A 20,227-nucleotide genomic window follows, 5' to 3' on the forward strand; every position below is an offset into this window, starting at 1 on the left:
TAATCTAACCATCAACCCTTGTGCTGTTGTTTTTCGATAATTGTGATTCTCTAAAGCTTGTTCTTGACCAGATTTCCACGAAGGGGTCACAGGATCATCTTAGCAGTTTGCCTGTGGCCTTTTACTTTAAAGTTTGTTTGGATAGATATGAAATCTTTGGCTCATCATTTCTTTCCCTGACTATCTTAATTAGTCAGTTTATCTAATTGTCTTCTCACATAAAGCATCGCTCTTAAAAAATGGAAAAGCAGTCTGATTTTTATTCCCTTATAAGTAACTTTGCATTTTGCCCACATAGGGTGTCTCAGGGCAGCGTTTTTCGTGTCATAGCTCTAGAGCTCCCTCTTTCTTGGTTAAAGCAAGTTAATAAAAATAGGTCCTTGTACTTTCTGCTGCCCTCTGCCACTTGGATCTTCTTTTTAACTTACTTCTACTGTCCTAGTTTTGCAGTTTCTCCCCACTGTGAGGTTTTGTCCTAGAAAGGAGCTATAATTTATTTGTTTTAATTCACAGAGTCCAAACAGCTGCAGCCATTTCCGTTCCTAACAGAAGCCTAACCTATAAATTGAAGTGTCCAAAACCCCTCCAAGAACCTCGAAGTGTCAGTAGCAGTTAGCAAGCTGAATGGTCACATCTGGTCTTTAAATGCAATTCTTTACTAAAGGACCACCAGATCTTCTGGGAGAAAATTCTGATTCCAGGTCTGAGGCCAGAAAAGTACAAGGTGAGCTTAGGACATCTAATTGTACCAGAAAGTATGCTTTAAAAATTGTAGGGAAATATCAAAATAACATTAAAAAAAAGAAGCCACCAAGAAGGAGTGCTCACTGACAAAATTTGAGACAATTTAAGCAACAAAATTAATAAGAGAGAGACTTCTACTATTGTCAGACATTGCACTATAGATGAAACATGACCATGATCCCTAAGAGAAGAGGAAAGGAGGCTGCACACAAAGGGGTCATAATTCCCTCAGCTTTCTGCCTGGAGGCACTTTCTAGGCCACAGAGCGGGAGGGAGAGCCCAGGCAGGGTTCAGTGGACTCTGAGTTGAGGAGACAGAAGTCTGAGTTCAAGATGTTGGAAATGTGTGAAATTTGCAAGACAGGGTGTCAGGTGGGGAAGGCCTGTGAAGAAAAGTAGCTCAAGCAAACTGCAGAGGTGCCTTCTTTCTTGGGTCTCTTGCTGAATACCAAGCTGACAGTGTGTAGGATAGGACTCCACACGGCAGGGCAAGGAAGTCTCTGGGAGCTGTAAGGTTAATAATTCCCAGAGCTTACGCAGGGCTAAGAGAAATTAAGTTCTAAGCAGCCTAAGTGGGAGACCCCATAAGGGTCATGGCTTACTAGTTGGGTTAAAAGGATTAAGCTTCTTGAGGCCCACTTTAAAGAAGTTTAATTTTAAAATCCTTCAAAAGATCAAGTGACTATGCATGTAACTTGACTGTTAGCAAAAATACAGGGAAGGAGGAAGGGAGGTAAGGGGAAAAAGTCAACACTGTTTAAAGGAAGACAGCAAAATCTAGATACTGAATAATGTAATATTCATAGTGTTTGGTGTCTAATAAAAAATTACTAGGCATACAAAATAGCAAGAAAATGTGACTTATAATCAAAAGAAAAGTGAACCGGTTAAAGAAAGAAAAAAAAAAAAACCCAGAAATGACACACATAATGACCATACCAAGAATTTTAGAATTATCATAAATATACTCAAGGATTTAAAGAGCAGTATGAACAGAATGAAGAGAAAATGAAATATACATTTTTAAAAAGAACTAAAGGGAATTTAAAAAATTCACTGGATGGGCTTAACAGCAGATTAGAAACTGCAAAAGAAAAGATCAGTGAATTTGAATGCATAGAAATATAAATGAATCAAACTGAACCATGCAGAGGAAAAAGACTAAAAAAGTAAATTTTTTAAAGCAATCAAAAAGTGAAGGAGGCAGAGACACTTCTTCTTCTGCCATGAAGGACTGACTGGTGCTGGATTTACTCTCCACATAAACAGCTAGAATTGGGCAAGATATGTATATAACTGGATTATAGGCAGAACAGGACTGCAGTCTGTTCATATTGACCTGTGGCACACTAGTAAGCCAAAGTGGGAGAAGCTGAAAAAATATTTGAAGAAATAATGGCTAAAATGTTTCCAAATTCGATGGAAACTATAAACTCAGATCTCATAGATCTAAGAATCTCAACAAATCTCAAGGCAGAAAAGACATTTTAAAAAAAAACAGATCAACATACATCATAATCTAATTGCTGAAAACCAGTGATAAAGAGAAAATGTGAAAGGCAGATGGAAAAAAAAGATACATACATACAAGGGAACATAGAATGACTGCAGACTTATCAACAGAAACAGTACAAGCCAGAAGTCAGTCAAATGTCATCTTTAATATGCTGGAAGGGAAAAAAAAAATGGCAACCTAGATTTCTGTATACAATAAAAACACCCTTAAAAAAAAAAAAAAGGAAATAGACTTTTTGAGACAAAAAAGGGTGAGAGAATTTTTCTCCAGCAGACTTGCACTGTAAGAACTGTTAAAGGAAATTCTTCAGGTGGAATGGAAATGATACCAAAATGATAGAACCAAAAAGAAAATAAACAACTTCATAATTATAGTTGAAGATTTTAATACCCCTTAGGAAAAAGTAAGCAGAAAATCAATAAGGTTATAACATGAATAACACTTTAAACCAACTTAACCTAATTGTTGCTTGTTAGGGCATGCCACTCAGCAACATAAGGATATACATTCTTTTCTAGTGAACATGGTACATCAAATATAGACCATGTTTTGGACCATAAAACAAGACTCAGTAAATTTAAAAGGATTTAAATCATATGAAATATGTTCTGATCATAATGGAATTAAATTAGAAATCATTTACAGAAGGATATCTGGAAGATCTTCAAACATTTGGAAAGTAAATAGCACTCTTCTAACTAACCTGTGAGTTAAAGAATGAGCCATAAGGAAAATTACAAAGGATCACACATGTCAATATAACATATCAATTTGTGGAATTTTGCTAGAGCAGTATTTAGAGGGAAATTTATAGTGTTAAACACTTATATTAGAAAATAATGAAGATGTCAATCAGTGATCTAAATTTCTACCATAAGAAGATCAAAGTAAACCCAAATAAAGTGGTAGGAAGGAAATAACAAAGAGCAGAAATCAATAAACTAGATAATAGAAATGAGAAAATTTCAAAGAAAAATCAGTGAAATCCAAAGTTGCTTCTTTCAGATCAATAAAAGTGATAAACAACAGGATCAGGAATGAGAGAGACGGCATCACTAAAAGTCCTAAAGATGTTAAGTGGATAATAAGGAATATCCTAAACAACTTTATGCCAATAAACTCAGCAACTCAGATGAAATGGATTGGAAGACAGAAACTATCAATGCTCACTCAAGAAGAAATAGATGTACTGAACAGCTCTCTAACTTTCAAGAAATTAAATTTGTAGTTTGTAACTTTCCCATAAAGAAAACTTCAGGCCCAGATGGTACTGGTGAATTGTTCCAAATATTTAAAGAAGAAATTATACCAGTTCTACACAAATTCTTCTGAAAAATAGAACACTTCCCAGCTCACTTTGTGATCTGAGCATTACCCTGATTCTAAAGCCAGACAAAAATATTGAAAGAAAATAATATTAGACCAAATTTTTTTTCATGAACATAAACTCAAAAATTCTGTAAATATGTTAGCAAATCAATATATAGCAATATATACTAGGATAACATATTACAACCAAGTGCTATTTGTCCCAGGAATGCAAGGTTGGTGTAACATTTGAGGATTAATATAGTAACAGACTGGAAAAGCCATATGATCTTCTCAATGGGTGCTAAAAACATTTAACAAAAATTCAACTTTAGTTCATGATAGAACCTCTCAGAAAAGTAGTCTGCCAATTATTTCTGCCTCTTGGCTACACATCTACTCTTTTTTCCTGCGTATGATACTGTCACATTTTTCCTTTCCATCTGGCACAGTGTTAAGCTTTGTCAATAGAGGGTGCAGGAAGGATACTGGAGAAAGAATAAGCTTCTTTTCCTGATTCTAGTGTGTTTTTCTTTTTGCTCCTGCCTACAAAAAGATACTTAAAAAGTTTCAGCAGCACTCTAGCAGTCAGCTACCCAGGGGCAAGTTCAGTAGTGCACCGTTGAGGGGAGAGGGTGGGGAGAGTCCCAGCAGTGAGTTCAGGAACACCCTAATAGATGCCTACAAATGCACCAGCTGAATTCTTTGCAGTTTCCTGATGAGTTCTGTGGGAATCCCAGCAGGCTCCCCAGATCTCAGCAGTATCTCTTACAAGTGGTTTTCCTGTGGGTTTCTAGCAAAACCAACTGGCTTTCCAGTAAGTCCCCCTATATACATCCCCACCACCCAAGGCAGCTTGCTGGTGAATGTCACTGGTACTCCAGCAGGCAGTTCCATGCCTGACAGTCAACCCACTGACTGTGGATGAACTGTGTCCCCAGGCAATCCAGCACACTTCTCTACCATCCAGTGGGCTGCTACACACCTCCAGCAAAGTCTGAATTGCAGATTTTGAGTGTGTCCCTTTCTTCTAAGTTTGTTCTCGTTCATCTCTTGGGTGATATCTTCAGAATTCTCTTTTATTCTCTGTTAGTTAATTCTTTACAAATAGCTCATAATTCTTTACAGTAAGCTCTCCTTATTCAAGTTACTGTCTAGTTTCTGGCTCCTGTTTGAACCCTGGCTGATACAGAATTGGTGCTGGAAGTAGTCCCAGGAGACAGACCTTCCAGGAAGGAGTTTAAGGATTAGTTTTGGTTGTGTTCTTGAGCCCAGAGCCAGATTCCTTCCAGTGAGAAGTAGGATGCTCATAGTTCATGACGAGTGCATCACAATTTAATCATAGTATAACCTGTGGCTAGATTGTGATCAAGTACCAGTTGAATCAAGTACCTTAAGAACCAAAATGATTGCTGCTCTTGACCGTTACAGCAGTAATAATGGCTATAAACAGAGGTGTGGGTTGGATTATCTTGAGTGCACCAACCGCCTAGAGAAACTGACAATATAAAATTAATGGATTATTATTATTAGAAACTAACATGACAGTATTTAATACAACTTTCAAATAATTTCAGCCTGATAGTCATTTGCAAATAGAACCTTAAAAGAAGGGAACAGTAACATAAAATGCCAAATAAAAATCATACACAAATTTGAAAGATAATATCGCACATATTTAATATTTGAATTTTTCACTCCTGTAATGAAAATTTAAAGCATACAAAGTATCTTCACATTATCTGATGGCCATGATCTTTGTTCGTTAAGAAATATTCCAGACATAGAAAAAAATGTATTTCATTTTGCATTGACATTCATCAAATTGTTGAGTGTGTCCAAAGCATCTTCAAATTGGGCATTAGCCACTGGTCACTCATTTAAACTTGTTTCCCATATTTTGTTTTCTTGCCCTGATTTTGTTTTTGCCATTGAAGTCTATGTTGCTTTTACTTCGGATTTTAGACCAGTTTCTGATTTCAGGGTAAAGTGTGCTATGACATTCCCTTCTTACTGCATTTACTCTCTCAAAGTATTTACAAAGCACTGAAATGCATAGCAAATATCAAATGGTGGAAAATGTCAGAGGACATTGTTGGATAATATTCAGGTAACATTCAGGTCTCCCCACCAATGTTAACAGCATTACACAGAATCACATGTTGAAACTGCCAATTTAGGTCTTACCTAGCCTCCAAAACTTGTCACTTTTTTGGCACATCACTCATAGGCTTTATATAAGTTATAAATATATATGTTCTTACTAATATTGTTTTTGCAAGAATGACCCACCATTAGCAGACAGGGCCCTTACCGCACACTTGCAGCGTGGGAACAGCTGCAGGTAGGACTGGCTGCTCTCCCCCGTGCTTCTGTCCTGGTCCCTGGAAATGTCAAGCTTTAACATTTGATTCTACTTTTCAGTGTTCCCTGCCCTTGTTTTCAATTGATATCAGTAGTTTCCTTTAAACCAGTATCATCTCTATGTCAAATAATTAAGCTTTAATTCTCACAGCAGAATTATAATACTTTTCTTTTCTCATTTTCTCCATCAACTGATTTTTTTTCTTGGAATTTAGAAAAAGTAAATCTGCCACGAGGCTCCAGAAAGGAATTTTTAAATAGAAAAACCAATGTAAATTAGCTATAGCTCTCATATATTGTTGGTAGGAATGCAGGATGGTGCGTCTGCTTTGAAGGGACGTGTTTTTAATAAAGTTACACATACACTTGTCATATGACCTAGTTATTCTACTCTCAGGTATTAACCCAACATAAATTTAAATACACATCCACCTAAAGACATGTAAATTTACAGCAGCTTTTTTTATTTTTATGGTACCTGAAATCTGGAAACAATCCAAATGTCCACCAGTGGTGAGTACATAATCAAATTTTGGTATATCTATACAGTGGAATATCCCAACAAAATGGATGAATCTCAAAAGTGTCATGCAAAATGAAAGAAGCCAGACACAAACCACTACTAGAATCAAATTAAAGTATGATTTAATTTCTATGAGATTCTAATAAGGGCAAAACTATAATGACAATAGATCATAGGCTCCCACAGGGTGGGAGACTGCAAAAGGATACAAGGAAACTTTTAGGGGTGATGGTTCCCAAAATTCGTAGGATTGTACTGTTAATATTAGTGAATTTTATTATAGGTAAATTATATCAAGATAACGAAATAAACTCCCACAATTATATTCTTTTATACCATCAATAATTAGAAGATGAAAATTTACAGAAAGATATCATTTATAGCATCAAGATAGTATAAAAATATTTGAAATATCTAAAAATTAATCTAAAGACCTCTATAAGGTAAAATTAAGGGACATTAAGGAAAATCTAAGTATATTGACAGAGATTTCTTGTTCATGGATTAAAAGACTCAATATGGCGAAGATACCAGTTCACCTCAAATTGATTAATAGATTGAATCTAATTCCATTAAAATTCCAGCATTTTTAGCCTATCTGATTCCAGAATTTATATAGAAAGGCTATGAATAGAAAAAACAAGATAAGTGGACTTGCTTTATTCTATCTCAGGATTTATCACAGCAGTGTAATAATTACATACTGTGATGCAGCTGCAGGAATGTACAGTAGATAAACGGGAGGTAATAGAAAGCCCAGTGATAGATACCCAGTCTTAAATGTGTGTTTCTGTGTAAGATTGCTGTGACAGAGGTGCTATTACTGATCAGAGGGGAAAATAATTGACTTTCAGTAAATCTTGAAGAGGCATTTGGGAAAAAAAGGAAATTGAATTACTACCTCCCACTAGGTCCAAAAAAAATGTTTTAGAACATTAAAGTACTAGGTGTGAAAGGCAAAACTGTAATTTTTTTAAAAAGGATATGGAATATGTCCATGGCCTTGGAAGGGATTTCTTCAACAAGACACAAAAAGCATTCGATCTAAAGGAAAAGACTGATAAATTTGACTACGTTAAAATGAAAAACTTCTGTCATCAAAAGACCACTAAAAAACAAAGGTGAAAAGAAATCACAGAATGGGAGAAGATACTGTTTTGCAACAACATTTGTTTTGATAATGTGGATAAGTTCATATGTGATTCCTAATTAGGTAGGAGAATGATGTCAAGTGATCTGAGATAATGTTAGTTCTTATTTCTTCTTCCCAGCAAGCTAATGTTTTGTATCATCAAGTAGCAGCAGGTAAACATACACTGTACAAACATAGCCAAATGTTGCTTCTACCATATATGATGCCTGTTCACCTCAATTTGGCATCTTTTTTCCACTTGAACTTATGCTTGATCTTAAAATTGTTGTTTGCACATTTTGCCATATCTTCATTTTTCAATAGCCTCAACCCTGCTTGTACCCCTTTCTGCCAAGCTACCTTTTCTCTTCATTTCTTTTTTTCTTACTGTTTTTAAAGACAAAGTATTTTATTTACTCTAATATTTTTATGAGGAGTATAACATATCTTTTAAACTGTATTAATATTTTTATTAGGATTGTTACTGATTTTACTTGTGCCCTGGATACAGAGATCCACCCTACCTTATTTTCTCCATAATCTTCTGTTAGTTTTGGTGCATGATTTTGCAGAAAGCATTATTTCAAGAAAGTATATTTCACATTTTAGCAGAAACACCCCATTTGCAACACACGTATCGATTGGCAAAGGACTGTGGTGCTTTAGTACTAAGACAGTTATTTCACATTTTAACCTCTCTACAATTGGATGCGTCTTGCAATACATGACATCCCTCAACTGTAATTGCCAGGGTTTTTATATCTTTCTTAGGGATAAAATAATGGTGCATTTGGAAGCTGCTGTTTACTTAGATTTGATGAAGTACTGTAGTGTCCAGAATGTAAAGAACTACAATTTTTAAAAAGATAAGCACCCCAAAAGAGAAGTGGCAAAGGACTTGAATAGCCACTTCACAACAGAAGCAATCTCTGTGGCTAGTACATATATGAAAAATGTTTAATCTCATAAGGCATTTGTGCATGAAATACACAGTGAGATGCCTTTACGTATTTAGCATGTTGGCAGAAATTTCAAAACCTGATAACAGGTATTGACATGGACACAAAAGGATGCATATGGTATAATTCCTTTCATGTGAAGTTACAAAACAGGCAAAACTAAGCTCTGTTGCTCAGAAATGCATTACTTCGTTGGTAAAAATATTTTTTAAAAGACAGGAAATCATCACAAGTGTCAAGAAGGTGGTTACGTTGGGGGTGGAGGAAGAGAGAGATTTATGGTTGGAGGCACACAATGGGGCTTTTGGCGTCCTCATAATGTTCTGTTTCTTCACCTGGATGAGTTTGCTTTATTATTACTTGTTAAATTGTACATGTATGTTTTATGTACTTTTCTGTGTATTTCAGAATAAAACAAAAGGGAGGGAGAATGATCAGTTATGTCAGAGGTTGTTGATTGGCCGAGTAATATGAGCACTGAGACTTGACCATTGGGTCAAGCAAAGTGGAAACTACTAATATACATAACAAATTGTCTCAGTGGGAGTGATTGGGGCAATGATCTGATTGGAATGGCACCAAGAGAGAATGAGAGGAGAGGAATTGGAGACTGAGTAAGGAGAACTTAGAGGAATTTTTATGTAAAAAGGACAAAGATAGTATTTACTAGATGGGGTATACAAAGCTTTACATTAAGTTTATAGAGTATCAGAATAGAAAGATGAATTTTCTGGAATGCTGAAGGCAATGGGTAGGGTAGGGGAAGGTAGAGGACTTTTTATGTATACGAGATTATATGTTTTGAGGGGAAGAAGTGAAAATTTATAATACATTTGTAAAGAGAATTAACTTTAAAGCTACTTCGTGAGTCTTGGAAACATATATGTTGGAATCATACATAATGTTTTATATCTATTAATGGAAAGAGTTAAGTTAAGAGCACCATCTCGCTCAATGCCACTTTGCAGAAAGAGAACGAAGCCCAGAGGGATTAAGTGCTCACTCAAAACTGTACCATTAATCATCATCCCAGACTACAATACAGAGTTGCTCCTGCCCCTTGGGTCAGTGTTTTTTTTTAAATAGTGTTATCTGTAATATGGTTTATCCTTAAATTGGGTTTTATATAGTCATTATGTTTTATAGTAGAGTTTATTTGGGTAATATTTCAATTAGCCTTTGCTGTATTACAGACTACCCTAAAACTTAATGGCTTAAAATAACCACCATGTATTATTTCTCATGGTTTCATGAGTTGGCTGAGCTCAACTGGGACCACTCATGTGGCTGCAGTTGTTGGCAGCTCAACAAGGGTTGGAAGGGCTAAAATAGAGTCACTCATATGTCTGGGGCCTTGGTGCTGTTTATTGGCTGGGACTCTCATCATTCAGTGGTCCAGCCTGGATATCCATACATGGTGGTGGGACCATTCCAAGAAGGCAAAGGTGGAAATCTAGACTCCTGAACTTGCACACCATCACATTAAATTATTCAAAGCAAGCCATGAATCCAGTCCAGATTCAAGAGGTGAGGCAACAGGCCCCATCTCTTGTGGGGAGGAGGTTCAAAATATGGGGCCATGTTTTGCCATCTGTCATAGCTACTAATCATAAATTTAATTGTTTTGAATTTATTTTCTAATGTTAACTTTTACTTAACATGGAACTAAAAGCTGTTGATTTGGGCACTCTAACAGTGTATTTTAGTCAGTATATGAGAAACCAAAATTTGACAGTGAAAAAATATGTTAAGAAAAAGGAAGTTACGATTTCTAGATTTTGCGTCCTCTGTAATATAAAACAGATAAAGAAATGGTTGTTTTTATTTAAAAATTGGGTAAAAATAAGGGGGAAATTCATTGCATACAGTCTTTGTTTAGAATATTGGCTTAATCATTGTTTTCTGAGATCATTTACCATTAATGTTTTATCATCATTATTGTGAATCTTTTTCACATGTCACAAAATATAATAGAATGTAATGCCACTAAAAAGTAAAAGCAATCAGTAGCTTCCTATGAATTAATTTATAATGATGGCACAGGTACTGTGCTAATTACATTTGTTTAAAGTTTCACTTAATTTGACAACTCTCCATATTGAGTACCTACCGTGGTTCTCACACTGTGCCAAGACTTGGAGCTCTTGCTGTGAACCAGGTAGACATGGTCCCTGCATATTGCCACACCCTAGATGGGGAATCAAGAAAGGTTCCCTAGGGGGAGGATATAGCTCAGTGATACAGTGTGTGCTTAGCATGCACAAGGTCCCTGGTTCAATCCCCAGTGCCTCCATTAAAAAATAAATAAATAAACCTAATTACCTCCCACCGCACCAAAAAAAAAAAAAAAAAAAAAAAAAAGGAAAAGAAAAATTCTGTAAAGAAACTTTCTAAGCCAGGACCTGAAGGATTGAGTAGGAGTTAGCTGAGGTAAGAGTGGGAAAAGGAATAGGAAAACTTCCAAGGAAAAAGAAAAAGCCTTGGAGATAAGCAAGTGCAAGAAAGCCTAAAAGAACTGGGGCGGGGGTGGAATCTGCTATGGCTAAAGCCTTGACTGTGAAAGGGATGAGGCAAGAAAGAAGCTGGAGAGGTAGAGTCTGGATTTTATGCCAAGGATCATGGGAACCATTGATGGCTTTAGAGGGCTTTTTGCTCAGATTGTTTTGGAAAAGTCACTGGCCCCAGCTTGGGTAAGGAAGGGTCTTGTTTTGGGAAGGGGGTGACCGCAGGAGACCAACAATACAGGCCATAGATAATGGAATGAATTTAGTGAGTATGAGAATGAAGAAAAGTCTGTAAATCCTAGAGGTATTTAGGAGATGGAATCAACCAGATTTGGTGCCTGGAGTAGAGGGAGAAACCCAAGGTGACTGATTCTCAGGTTTCTGGCTTGGAGTGCTGTTAACAGGGAGCACAAGTAGAGGGACAGGCTTGGGAAGGCATCCTCGTGCAGGACAATGCCCCAGCTCTGCTTGCAGCCTGAACCTCTGGGTCTCTTCCTTGGATTCTCTAGTATTTGAAATGACATTTCCAATATCAGTTCATAAAAGTAATAATTCTTGTTTGGTGAAATTTGATTAAAAATATAGCAATGATGCCATAACCTGAATTTATAGCTTGGATCTGAAAGATTTTACTTTGGCATTCATTCCTTAATAGCTAGAAATTTAGTGCTCTGTTGCTGTAGTGAATTTCCTTAAACAGTTTACTTACTGCTTAATTTTTTGAAATTACTTGGAGAATAATGGCTAAGAAGTAATATGTGAATTCCTATCTTAAGCCTTAAGCGCTTTATTCATTAGTCTAAAATAATTACATAATTAATATTTGTTCAGGATTTTTAAATGGAGTTAGTTCACTAAAAGAACTTTAAAAAATTGTTTCTTTTTTTGTCCTTCGTGACTCTAGTAAGTAGAATAAATAGTTTACATTTATGCTAGGGAGGAAAAAAATACGTAAGGTAGCTACATAAAAATGAAATCCTTAGTGGATTTATCTTTCCTTCAAATGTTAAGTAATGGTAATTGAGGTTTAAAAGAAGAATTAGCTGTTGGTGTCTTGGAAAGTTAAGCTTCCTTTGACACTAACATTTTAATCTTTGTAATTTTGAATTTCATAGCTGTCTGTAGATTTTATTAAAGTATATTTACTCATCCTACGTTATTTATGGTCCTACTTTTCACCTAGGAATGTTAATTTACCTCAAGTTCTCTGATCATCACTCTAGAAGATATAATATATTCAATAGTCTGTTTCTCTATAAACTGAATTTTCTATTATTCTCAACATTTTGTAAGTTTAAAAGCACTTTACAACCTATTTTTTTCTTGTTTTTTTCCTTAGGCACTACAAGGGCCCCCAGGGATGGGGAAGTACCAGGGGTGGACTATAATTTCATTTCTGTTGAACAATTCAAAGCACTGGAAGACAGTGGAGCGTTATTAGAAAGTGGAACGTATGATGGTATGTCCCCAAATATTGACAAGTGCACTTTAGAAAACTATCTGAATGATTGGAGTTATTTCAGCGGGAATGATCAGTAAAATACCGTTTTTTAAAAGTTTTTCTATCAGTCTTTGGGAACTTTTTTTGATTAGGCTATTTGTAATTTACTAATTAAAATGAGATTAAACAATAAGCAAAAGCATTCCATTGTATTATAAAGTTGATTGTGAACAATATACTGAAATCATTCAAACTGGCCAGTTTGCATATTTCATAGTAATTCACATTCATCAGATGAACTCAGCAAGTTCTTGCGAGTTCTGTTTGTGGCTGGAAATCCAAATACTGTACACTTTTAAAATCTATTTATACCGTGGTTTTCTTGGAGAAAAGAGAATACAGATTGTGAGGAGAGGGGATAACAAAAACAGAAAAACTGGATTTTCTTTTCATAACTCTTTACTCACTTGAGTCTAGGAAGTACTGATTTAAGATCAGTTTCACCTTAAAATTTTTTTTTCCTTATCTAAGACTCTTCACTGGAAAGCTTGTGCACTCCCATAGCACCCTGTACTTTTCCATTATTGCTTTATCACACTATTATAATTGCCCTTTTCTCAAGCTCTGTGGAAGCAGATGTCATGTCTTTCTTGCTCAATATTATCTTCAGTGCCAAGAGATGTTGTTCAATAAGTATCTAACCATGAATGCGACATATCCAGATATGCATTTGTGTTCGGTCCAAAGGAGTAATTCTTCATAATTTTTCTCTTTAGCTGCACTAAGAGCTGAAAACAGGGGAGTCTTCATTTACTTCCTCCTTTTTCTCACAGTTTGCATCCAGTCTGTTACCAAGTCTAGTCATTTCTTCCGTTGTAGCAGCTCTCACAATGCCTTTCTTTTTACTTTCATCACCTCACTGTAGACCCACTGGACTAGCTCATGTCGGCCATCCCCGTGGATCTCATTTGTGCCACTCTCTTCTCTCTCACCAGTCCACCCTGCCTATTGCTACCATGCTGGTCTTCCTCACATGCAGTTCTGGTCATGTCTCTCTCCTCTTCAGAATCTTTAGTGATTTCCTTTTGCCTGCTAAGTTGACCCAGCTACCCTTTCTGGGCTTAGCTCCCAAGTCTCATTCATTCATTTATTAATTTATTTGATCCTTCTTTCATTCATTCAACAACTCATTTATTAAGTACCTACTATGTGCTGAGCACTATCAGAGGGACTAGAGATACTGTGCTGAGCAATATTGAAATGGTACTGCCTGGATAAATCTTAGACCTTAGTGGGGAAGGCAGTCAAAAACAAACAAACAAGCAAAATACCTAAATTGAGATGTTATAAAGGAAACAAAAACAAGGATTGAAAGAAAATAATAGGAATGCCTTATTTAGATCAGATGGCCAGTGAAGACTTCTCAGAGGAAGTGACAGCTGCTTATTTTTTATTTTTATGCAAATAGCCTACTCCCATTCACCTCCCTCTTATAGGCAACCATTCTGATGTGTTTAATATATATGTTTTTGTTTGTATGTGTTCTTGCAAAATGTATGTTGTATCTTGTGCACGTGTATTTCAATTTAACATCTGGACCATGTTTTATATCTCATTAGTTTTTAACTATTTTCCTTATTCCTTTGTTTTTTAGACTCATCTATGTTGTTATACTGTATTTGCACGTAACTGATTGTTTTTTAACACAACACACAACTCCCTGTTGTGAATCCACTGCATTTTACCTGACCGTTTTCCTAGTGATGGACTTCCAGATTGTCTCCAACTCCCCATCACCACAGATAATCTGCAACAAACATTCTCACACAGGTCTTCTCATAGACCTGTGTGATAATGTCTTCGGAATATACATCCAGGAGTAGAATTGTTAGGTTATAAGAGCTACGTATAGTTAATCTGGTACAGTAGTTCTGGCTAGGTCTGCAGGCTGTATTCCCACCAGCAGTGCCCTGGGGCTTGGTTCTGTAGCAGTGACTCCACATTCTCATCAACACTTGGCATTATCCAGCTTTATAATTTTGCCAGTCTGATGGTTGTAGAAGTGGTAAGTCGTTTTAATTTTAGTTTCTCTGATAGTCGGAGAGTTTGAGCAGCTTTTCATATGCTTGTAAGTTTTTTGGACTTCTGAAAATTGCCTATTCATTTGCTTTGTCCATTTTTTTTTTAAAGTGGGATCTCAGTCACATTCCAGTTTGCAGACATGCCTTAGATACTTAGATATTTACTTAGATATTAATCCCTTATTGGCTATAGATATTTTCTCCCATTCTGTCACCTAATAACCTTTTTCTGTGTGTCTTCATCAGACAGAAATCCTTAACCTTTGTCTGATTTATTTATTTTTCCTTATGATTTGTGCTTTGAAGTTTTCTGCAAGAAGTCCTCCTCTGCCCTTTGATCACAAAGATACTCTCCTACATTTTCTTCTGTTAAGAACGTGGTATGTGACAAAGTGGCCTATTCTGTGTACTTAATTACTGTGTGTTCAATTCAAAGGAAATGCAGATTGAAATAATAGTCATCCATCATTTCACACCTGTCAGATTGACAGAAATTTTAAAGTCTGATAATTGTGCGAAATGGAAACTCCCATACACAGCTGGTGAGAATATAAATAATACAGCCCCTTTGGAGAACATCTTGGCAATAGCTAGTAAATTCAAAGATGCATGTAGCTCTGACCCAGCAGTGCCCTCTCTGGATGCCTGCTCTAGAAAACCCTTTTTTATGTGCACATGTCGACATGCACCAGAACAGTCATTACAGCATTATTTGAAACAATGAGAGAGTGGAAGCAACTCCCTTTTAGTAGGACAATGAGTAAAATACATTTTAATGTATTCATAAGAATGGACTACTGTATAGCAGTTAGATGAACTAGAGTCTCAATGTACCAGCGGGAATAAGTCTTAGAAGTACAGTTGTGTAAAAAGAAGGTTGCAAAAGGATACATACAGTACACTGTTTAGAAAAAAAATATGAAATATTATAAACACTCTATGAAGCTTTTATTAAAACGATAGTATTTATATGTCATGTGTGTATATGCATTTGTCCTAGATGGACACAATATGCAGGGACATGACATACACCAACATTAGGATAATTCAGGGAGAGAGTGGGAAGGACCGAGACTGGAAATTAGGGCTGTAATTGTATATGCGACCATGTATGTATGCCCTTAAAGAGGAAAAAAAGGGAGACCTGAAAGGATCCTGGCAAAAGTTAGTATCTGGGGATGTGTAAATAAATAAGTTACTTACTTATAAATAGTAACACTATTGTCTGGGACTTTTATATAGGTTTAAAATATTTAATAGTTGATTGTTGAATTATAAAAATTTAAAAGTCTTCAGAAAGAAGAAAAATAACTGTGAATAACTATAGTCAAGGTTCACAAACCTCAGAATTCTATGCTTTCCTGTATCTGAAATCTTGATGTTTACCAATAACTCAAGAAAAGTAGATCTAATTTACTAATGAGCAATGCTAGTTTTCTTTTTTAATCTAAGCCAATACTTTTTTAAAATAAGGAAACTGCCAAAATTTATTACAAAGTCTTAAACTCTAATCAGTGATGATGGATATAACAATCACAATATCCTGAAATTTTCTATTTTCACCCTAGAAAAAAGCCAAATCTCCTAGAATTAGATAAGTGTTACTAAGAATACACAGTAAACTGTGTCTCTAGTGTTTCCTGTAAAACTATCATCCTTAGAAAAAAGTAGACTTTTTACTTTGGTCATGGTGTATCCAGATTCCTTGGTAGTGTGATTATTGGACATCATGCAGAAAAAAAAAAAAAAAAAAGAGAGAGAGAGATCCTAGAGCTTCCTAGTCCCCTCTGCTCGGAGCATCTCCACTCCCACTCCCCCAGAGAAGTGTGCACTGGCTTTTTCATTGGCTTCTTGCATTACTTATGGGCCAGAAAGTTTGCAGATATCCTCTTAGACTGTTTAATACAGACCTTTGCATCCATCTGCATGACAGGAGTAACTCTATTTCAAACATGGATTTGGAAGCAAGGGAGTAGTTGAGTGGGGAGGCAAGATGTAGTTGAAAAGTCTAATCAAATTAGTTTGATTCCGTTGTTTTGTCTTGATCATTCTACTGACAATTACTGCTCAAGGTCAAGTTTCCAAAGAATTTATCTTAATACTTTCCCCCTGAAAGCATGCAAGACTTAATGTAAACCATGTTTTTTATAGATTTGCCTCAGTGATACAGTAAACAACCTATACTTTTTTTTTTTTTTTTTTGTCCAGGAAACATAATCCATCATGTACCCCATCAATTTACCTTGTGTGAATTGAGCATCTTAATTACCTCCTTATGAGTCAAGGAATTTGATTAAGAGATGTGATTTTTAAAAAAAGACGACGAAGATCATGAGTATTTTACTCCCTGGCCATACTTATCTTTCTGTAGCATCAGTATAGTGATTGATGTAAGGTCAAAACTAGCAAGAGCCACAAACTGTTAATGTAGCTCAACCCATTGGGTACTTGCCTGTTGTATGTGGCTGCCTAGTGGAGACCGCGTGGCAAATAGAGAAGATACTCCGTTGTTTCCATTCTATTCTGGGACATTTCATTTTTACTGCAAAAATGGTTGGCTTACAAGACTTAACATATTAAAGTTAAAGTGTTTCTTGCTTTCCTAAGAGTAAGCCAATATTATGCTAATAAAGTCTCTATTTGTTCACTGTCAGATAAAATTATATCATTAAAATGCTCAGAAAAACTTAAAAATTACTTTTATATGAACAGCTTACATTTCACCAACAGACTGGTTGGTTCTGAGCTTTATCCTTTGCCTGCCTATTTCCTTATTTTACCAAAATAGTTCATTATGTTACACATCAGAACAAATTTATTTGAGTTAGTTTTCTCCTCCTTTACTCCCACTTTTTATGCCAATTAGTCTTACATGAGAACACTGACGCATTTAAATTCACAAATTAGACCCTAATATAGAACCCATGCAAAGCAAGCCTAGTAGGAGTAAATAACCTACATATGTGTAAAGTCAGCTTCCTGGCCTTAGCACAAGTAGTCTTAAAATGTTAGATAATGTTAGATAATATGTGGTGAAGAGCACTTGAGAAATTAGTTCTTTCTGGTTTCTCTACCTCCTCCTCTCCCAAGAAAAAGTGTTTGTGCCTCCTTTTGGCCGATGGTGGGTATTCAAAAACTTCAGTGTAAGGTAACAGGGCAGAGACGTACACTAGGTCATATTGTTCTGACTCTCAAGTCAGCATCAGTACTTTCAGCTGCTGTTATTTTCTCCACTTCAGGAAACTTCTATGGAACTCCCAAGCCTCCAGCAGAGCCCAGCCCTTTCCAGCCAGATCCGGTTGATCAGGTCCTCTTTGATAATGAGTTTGACACAGAATCCCAAAGAAAACGAACCACATCTGTCAGCAAGATGGAAAGAATGGACAGCTCTCTTCCTGAAGAGGAAGAAGATGAAGACAAGGAAGCTGTCAATGGCAGTGGAAATGCAGGTTAGTAAATAGATGAACAACTTAAACTGATCTTCCAGGTTGACTGTAACATGACACTGAATTGGAAGTAGTAAAAATTTTTCACAGAGCAAATGCAGAGCAAGTATGGGATTCTAAGGGTTTGTTTTTTTTTTTCAAGGTTTTGTGTGAAACAAAGTGTACCTCTGTCTTGTGAGCTGACGTGAGCTGCCCCAAGTGGCAGTTTTGATAAATCAGTTATAGGCTCTCATTAGTAATACTATATATATGCCATTACCCTGAAGCTTAAAAGATTTGAGATTCATTTCTGATGCTTGAATATGAGAGTTTTGTTGGCCTAAGTCCTACTTTACAGAACATGAACAAAATGTAGATGTTTTAAGATACAGCCTTCAAACAAAACAAAATACAGAGATGTGGAGATATGCTAATAAAAATTATCTGAAAGGTTTCTTAGCAATATTTTGAGTTTTAGATTTTGAATCACTCAAAGAAAATTTCCAAACTTGACTGTCATATTTTTCATTAAATGCAAAACCAATAGAAATTTAAGGGTAGAGAATCCACCTTTTGAGTACCCCTAAATAATGGATTGACTGCTTAAGAGATTCTTATACTTATAATTATAATTAAGAGTATAAATAGGAAACCACAGAATCACAGCAGAACTGATTTCAGTGCTATTATAATAATTCCATTAAAAACAGTAAAATATAAGCTTCATAAGGGCTGGAATTTTTGTTTGTTTTCTTCATTGTTGTAGCCCTTGAACCATAAACAGTGCTTGGCACATAGTAGAAACTAAAAAATATTTTATTGGTACCTGGTAAATGAATGAATTTGATCATATCCCCAAATTTGCACAATACATTACCATATTATGTTCTCAAATGCTTTCCTTCATCAGTTATTAAAATTTGCTGTATATATTGTATCTCTGGTTGTAATACATTCATTGCTTGTGTCCCCTCCAGAGTGCGAGACCTGTTTTATAGTTCTAACACCTCACATAGTTATGTCACATGTATGTTCAATGAATTACACCAGTATATTTGAGTAAAAACAGCTCTAAAAAGGTTTAGGTGAATTCATGTCTAATTCTTTAGGGATCATTAAGGGAAATCATCATATCCTGGAGTCTTTTGATGTTGATTTCAGTTTTGCTCGCCCACAAAATTAGGTCTGTTAACATTTTAAAATGCCTAAAACTGGGATTAGAGACCTTGACTCCATCCCAATATGGGAATTTATACATTCTTAATTTGAAGGAAAAGAAAATGCCCTTTTTTAACTTCCTGATGCAGAGCCTTTCAGTGACCACTACAGTTCCCTTGGAGGTAAATGTATCTATAATCTCCATAGTTTATGCCTGTCATGTAAGCCAGTTGTTAAACCAGATGTTACATAACCTTTAATGTTAATATTTAAAGGGAATGCATCCAAGAGTGTGTGGGAGGCAGTTTGTATACTCTCTCTGTGTGTAGATACCATAAGACACTTCCACTGGATTATATGTTTCTTTGTAACAGAAAATATTCAGAATATTTTAATGAAAAAATAATAAAAGGCATGCTCACAGTCCTTAGTGTTTTCTGAATAAGTACTAACCATAGTTGTTAACTTATTCAAAGTTGGGAAATGTGCTTTGTGTATTGCTTTGTGGGACTAGAGTCCCTACTTTGAGAACTTGGGAAATGGTTGGGGATGGAAGTTGGAGAGGATAGGTAGAGATTTGCTTGTATGTACCGATATGTATATTATTGTGTCTCGCTGAAGAATTGACATAGGAATGCTAATGTGCCCAAACAGGATGACACATGTTATGTAATAATGGTAAAATTTTTTCTTAGAGGTGGTGTTATTTAAACAACATTTTCAAATTATTAGCTATTAAGGAAACTCCTTTATGCAGTCTCTTGAAACTATATTCAGAAAAGCATTATGGCTCATATAGGTGCTTTTGCTTTTCTCCAGCATATTTAAATCCTAAGAACAGAGATCCCCTCCAGATTGATTTATACTTGGAGTGCCTTTTAATTTCTATCACTTCTTCTGCGTAGAGAATAAATCATGTGTTTCATTCAAATGATTTATTCAGCAAATACTTACTGAGCACTTACTAGGCTACTAAGTGCTTGGCATTGTTCTAAAGGCTGGGAATAAAGCAGTGAACAAAACAGACAAAACCCCCTGTCTTTGTGAACTTTACCTTCTGGTGAGAGCCACAT

At 35.8% G+C, this 20,227-nt stretch overlaps 1 protein-coding gene across 2 annotated transcripts in view; it reads left to right on the top strand.

Moving 5' to 3' along the window:
- MAGI3 (membrane associated guanylate kinase, WW and PDZ domain containing 3) overlaps positions 1-20,227 on the top strand; it is a 219,073-nt gene that overhangs the window by 132,063 nt on the left and 66,783 nt on the right. For both annotated transcript variants that reach the window (XM_010968506.3, XM_074370220.1), the window contains exons 3-4: positions 12,389-12,508; positions 17,811-18,020. In XM_010968506.3, coding sequence (XP_010966808.2) covers positions 12,389-12,508; positions 17,811-18,020 — 330 coding nt within the window. The remainder of the gene's footprint in view (positions 1-12,388; positions 12,509-17,810; positions 18,021-20,227) is intronic.

The sequence above is a fragment of the Camelus bactrianus genome, chromosome 9 (assembly GCF_048773025.1).
Source record: "Camelus bactrianus isolate YW-2024 breed Bactrian camel chromosome 9, ASM4877302v1, whole genome shotgun sequence".
NCBI classification, from domain to species: Eukaryota; Metazoa; Chordata; class Mammalia; order Artiodactyla; family Camelidae; genus Camelus; species Camelus bactrianus.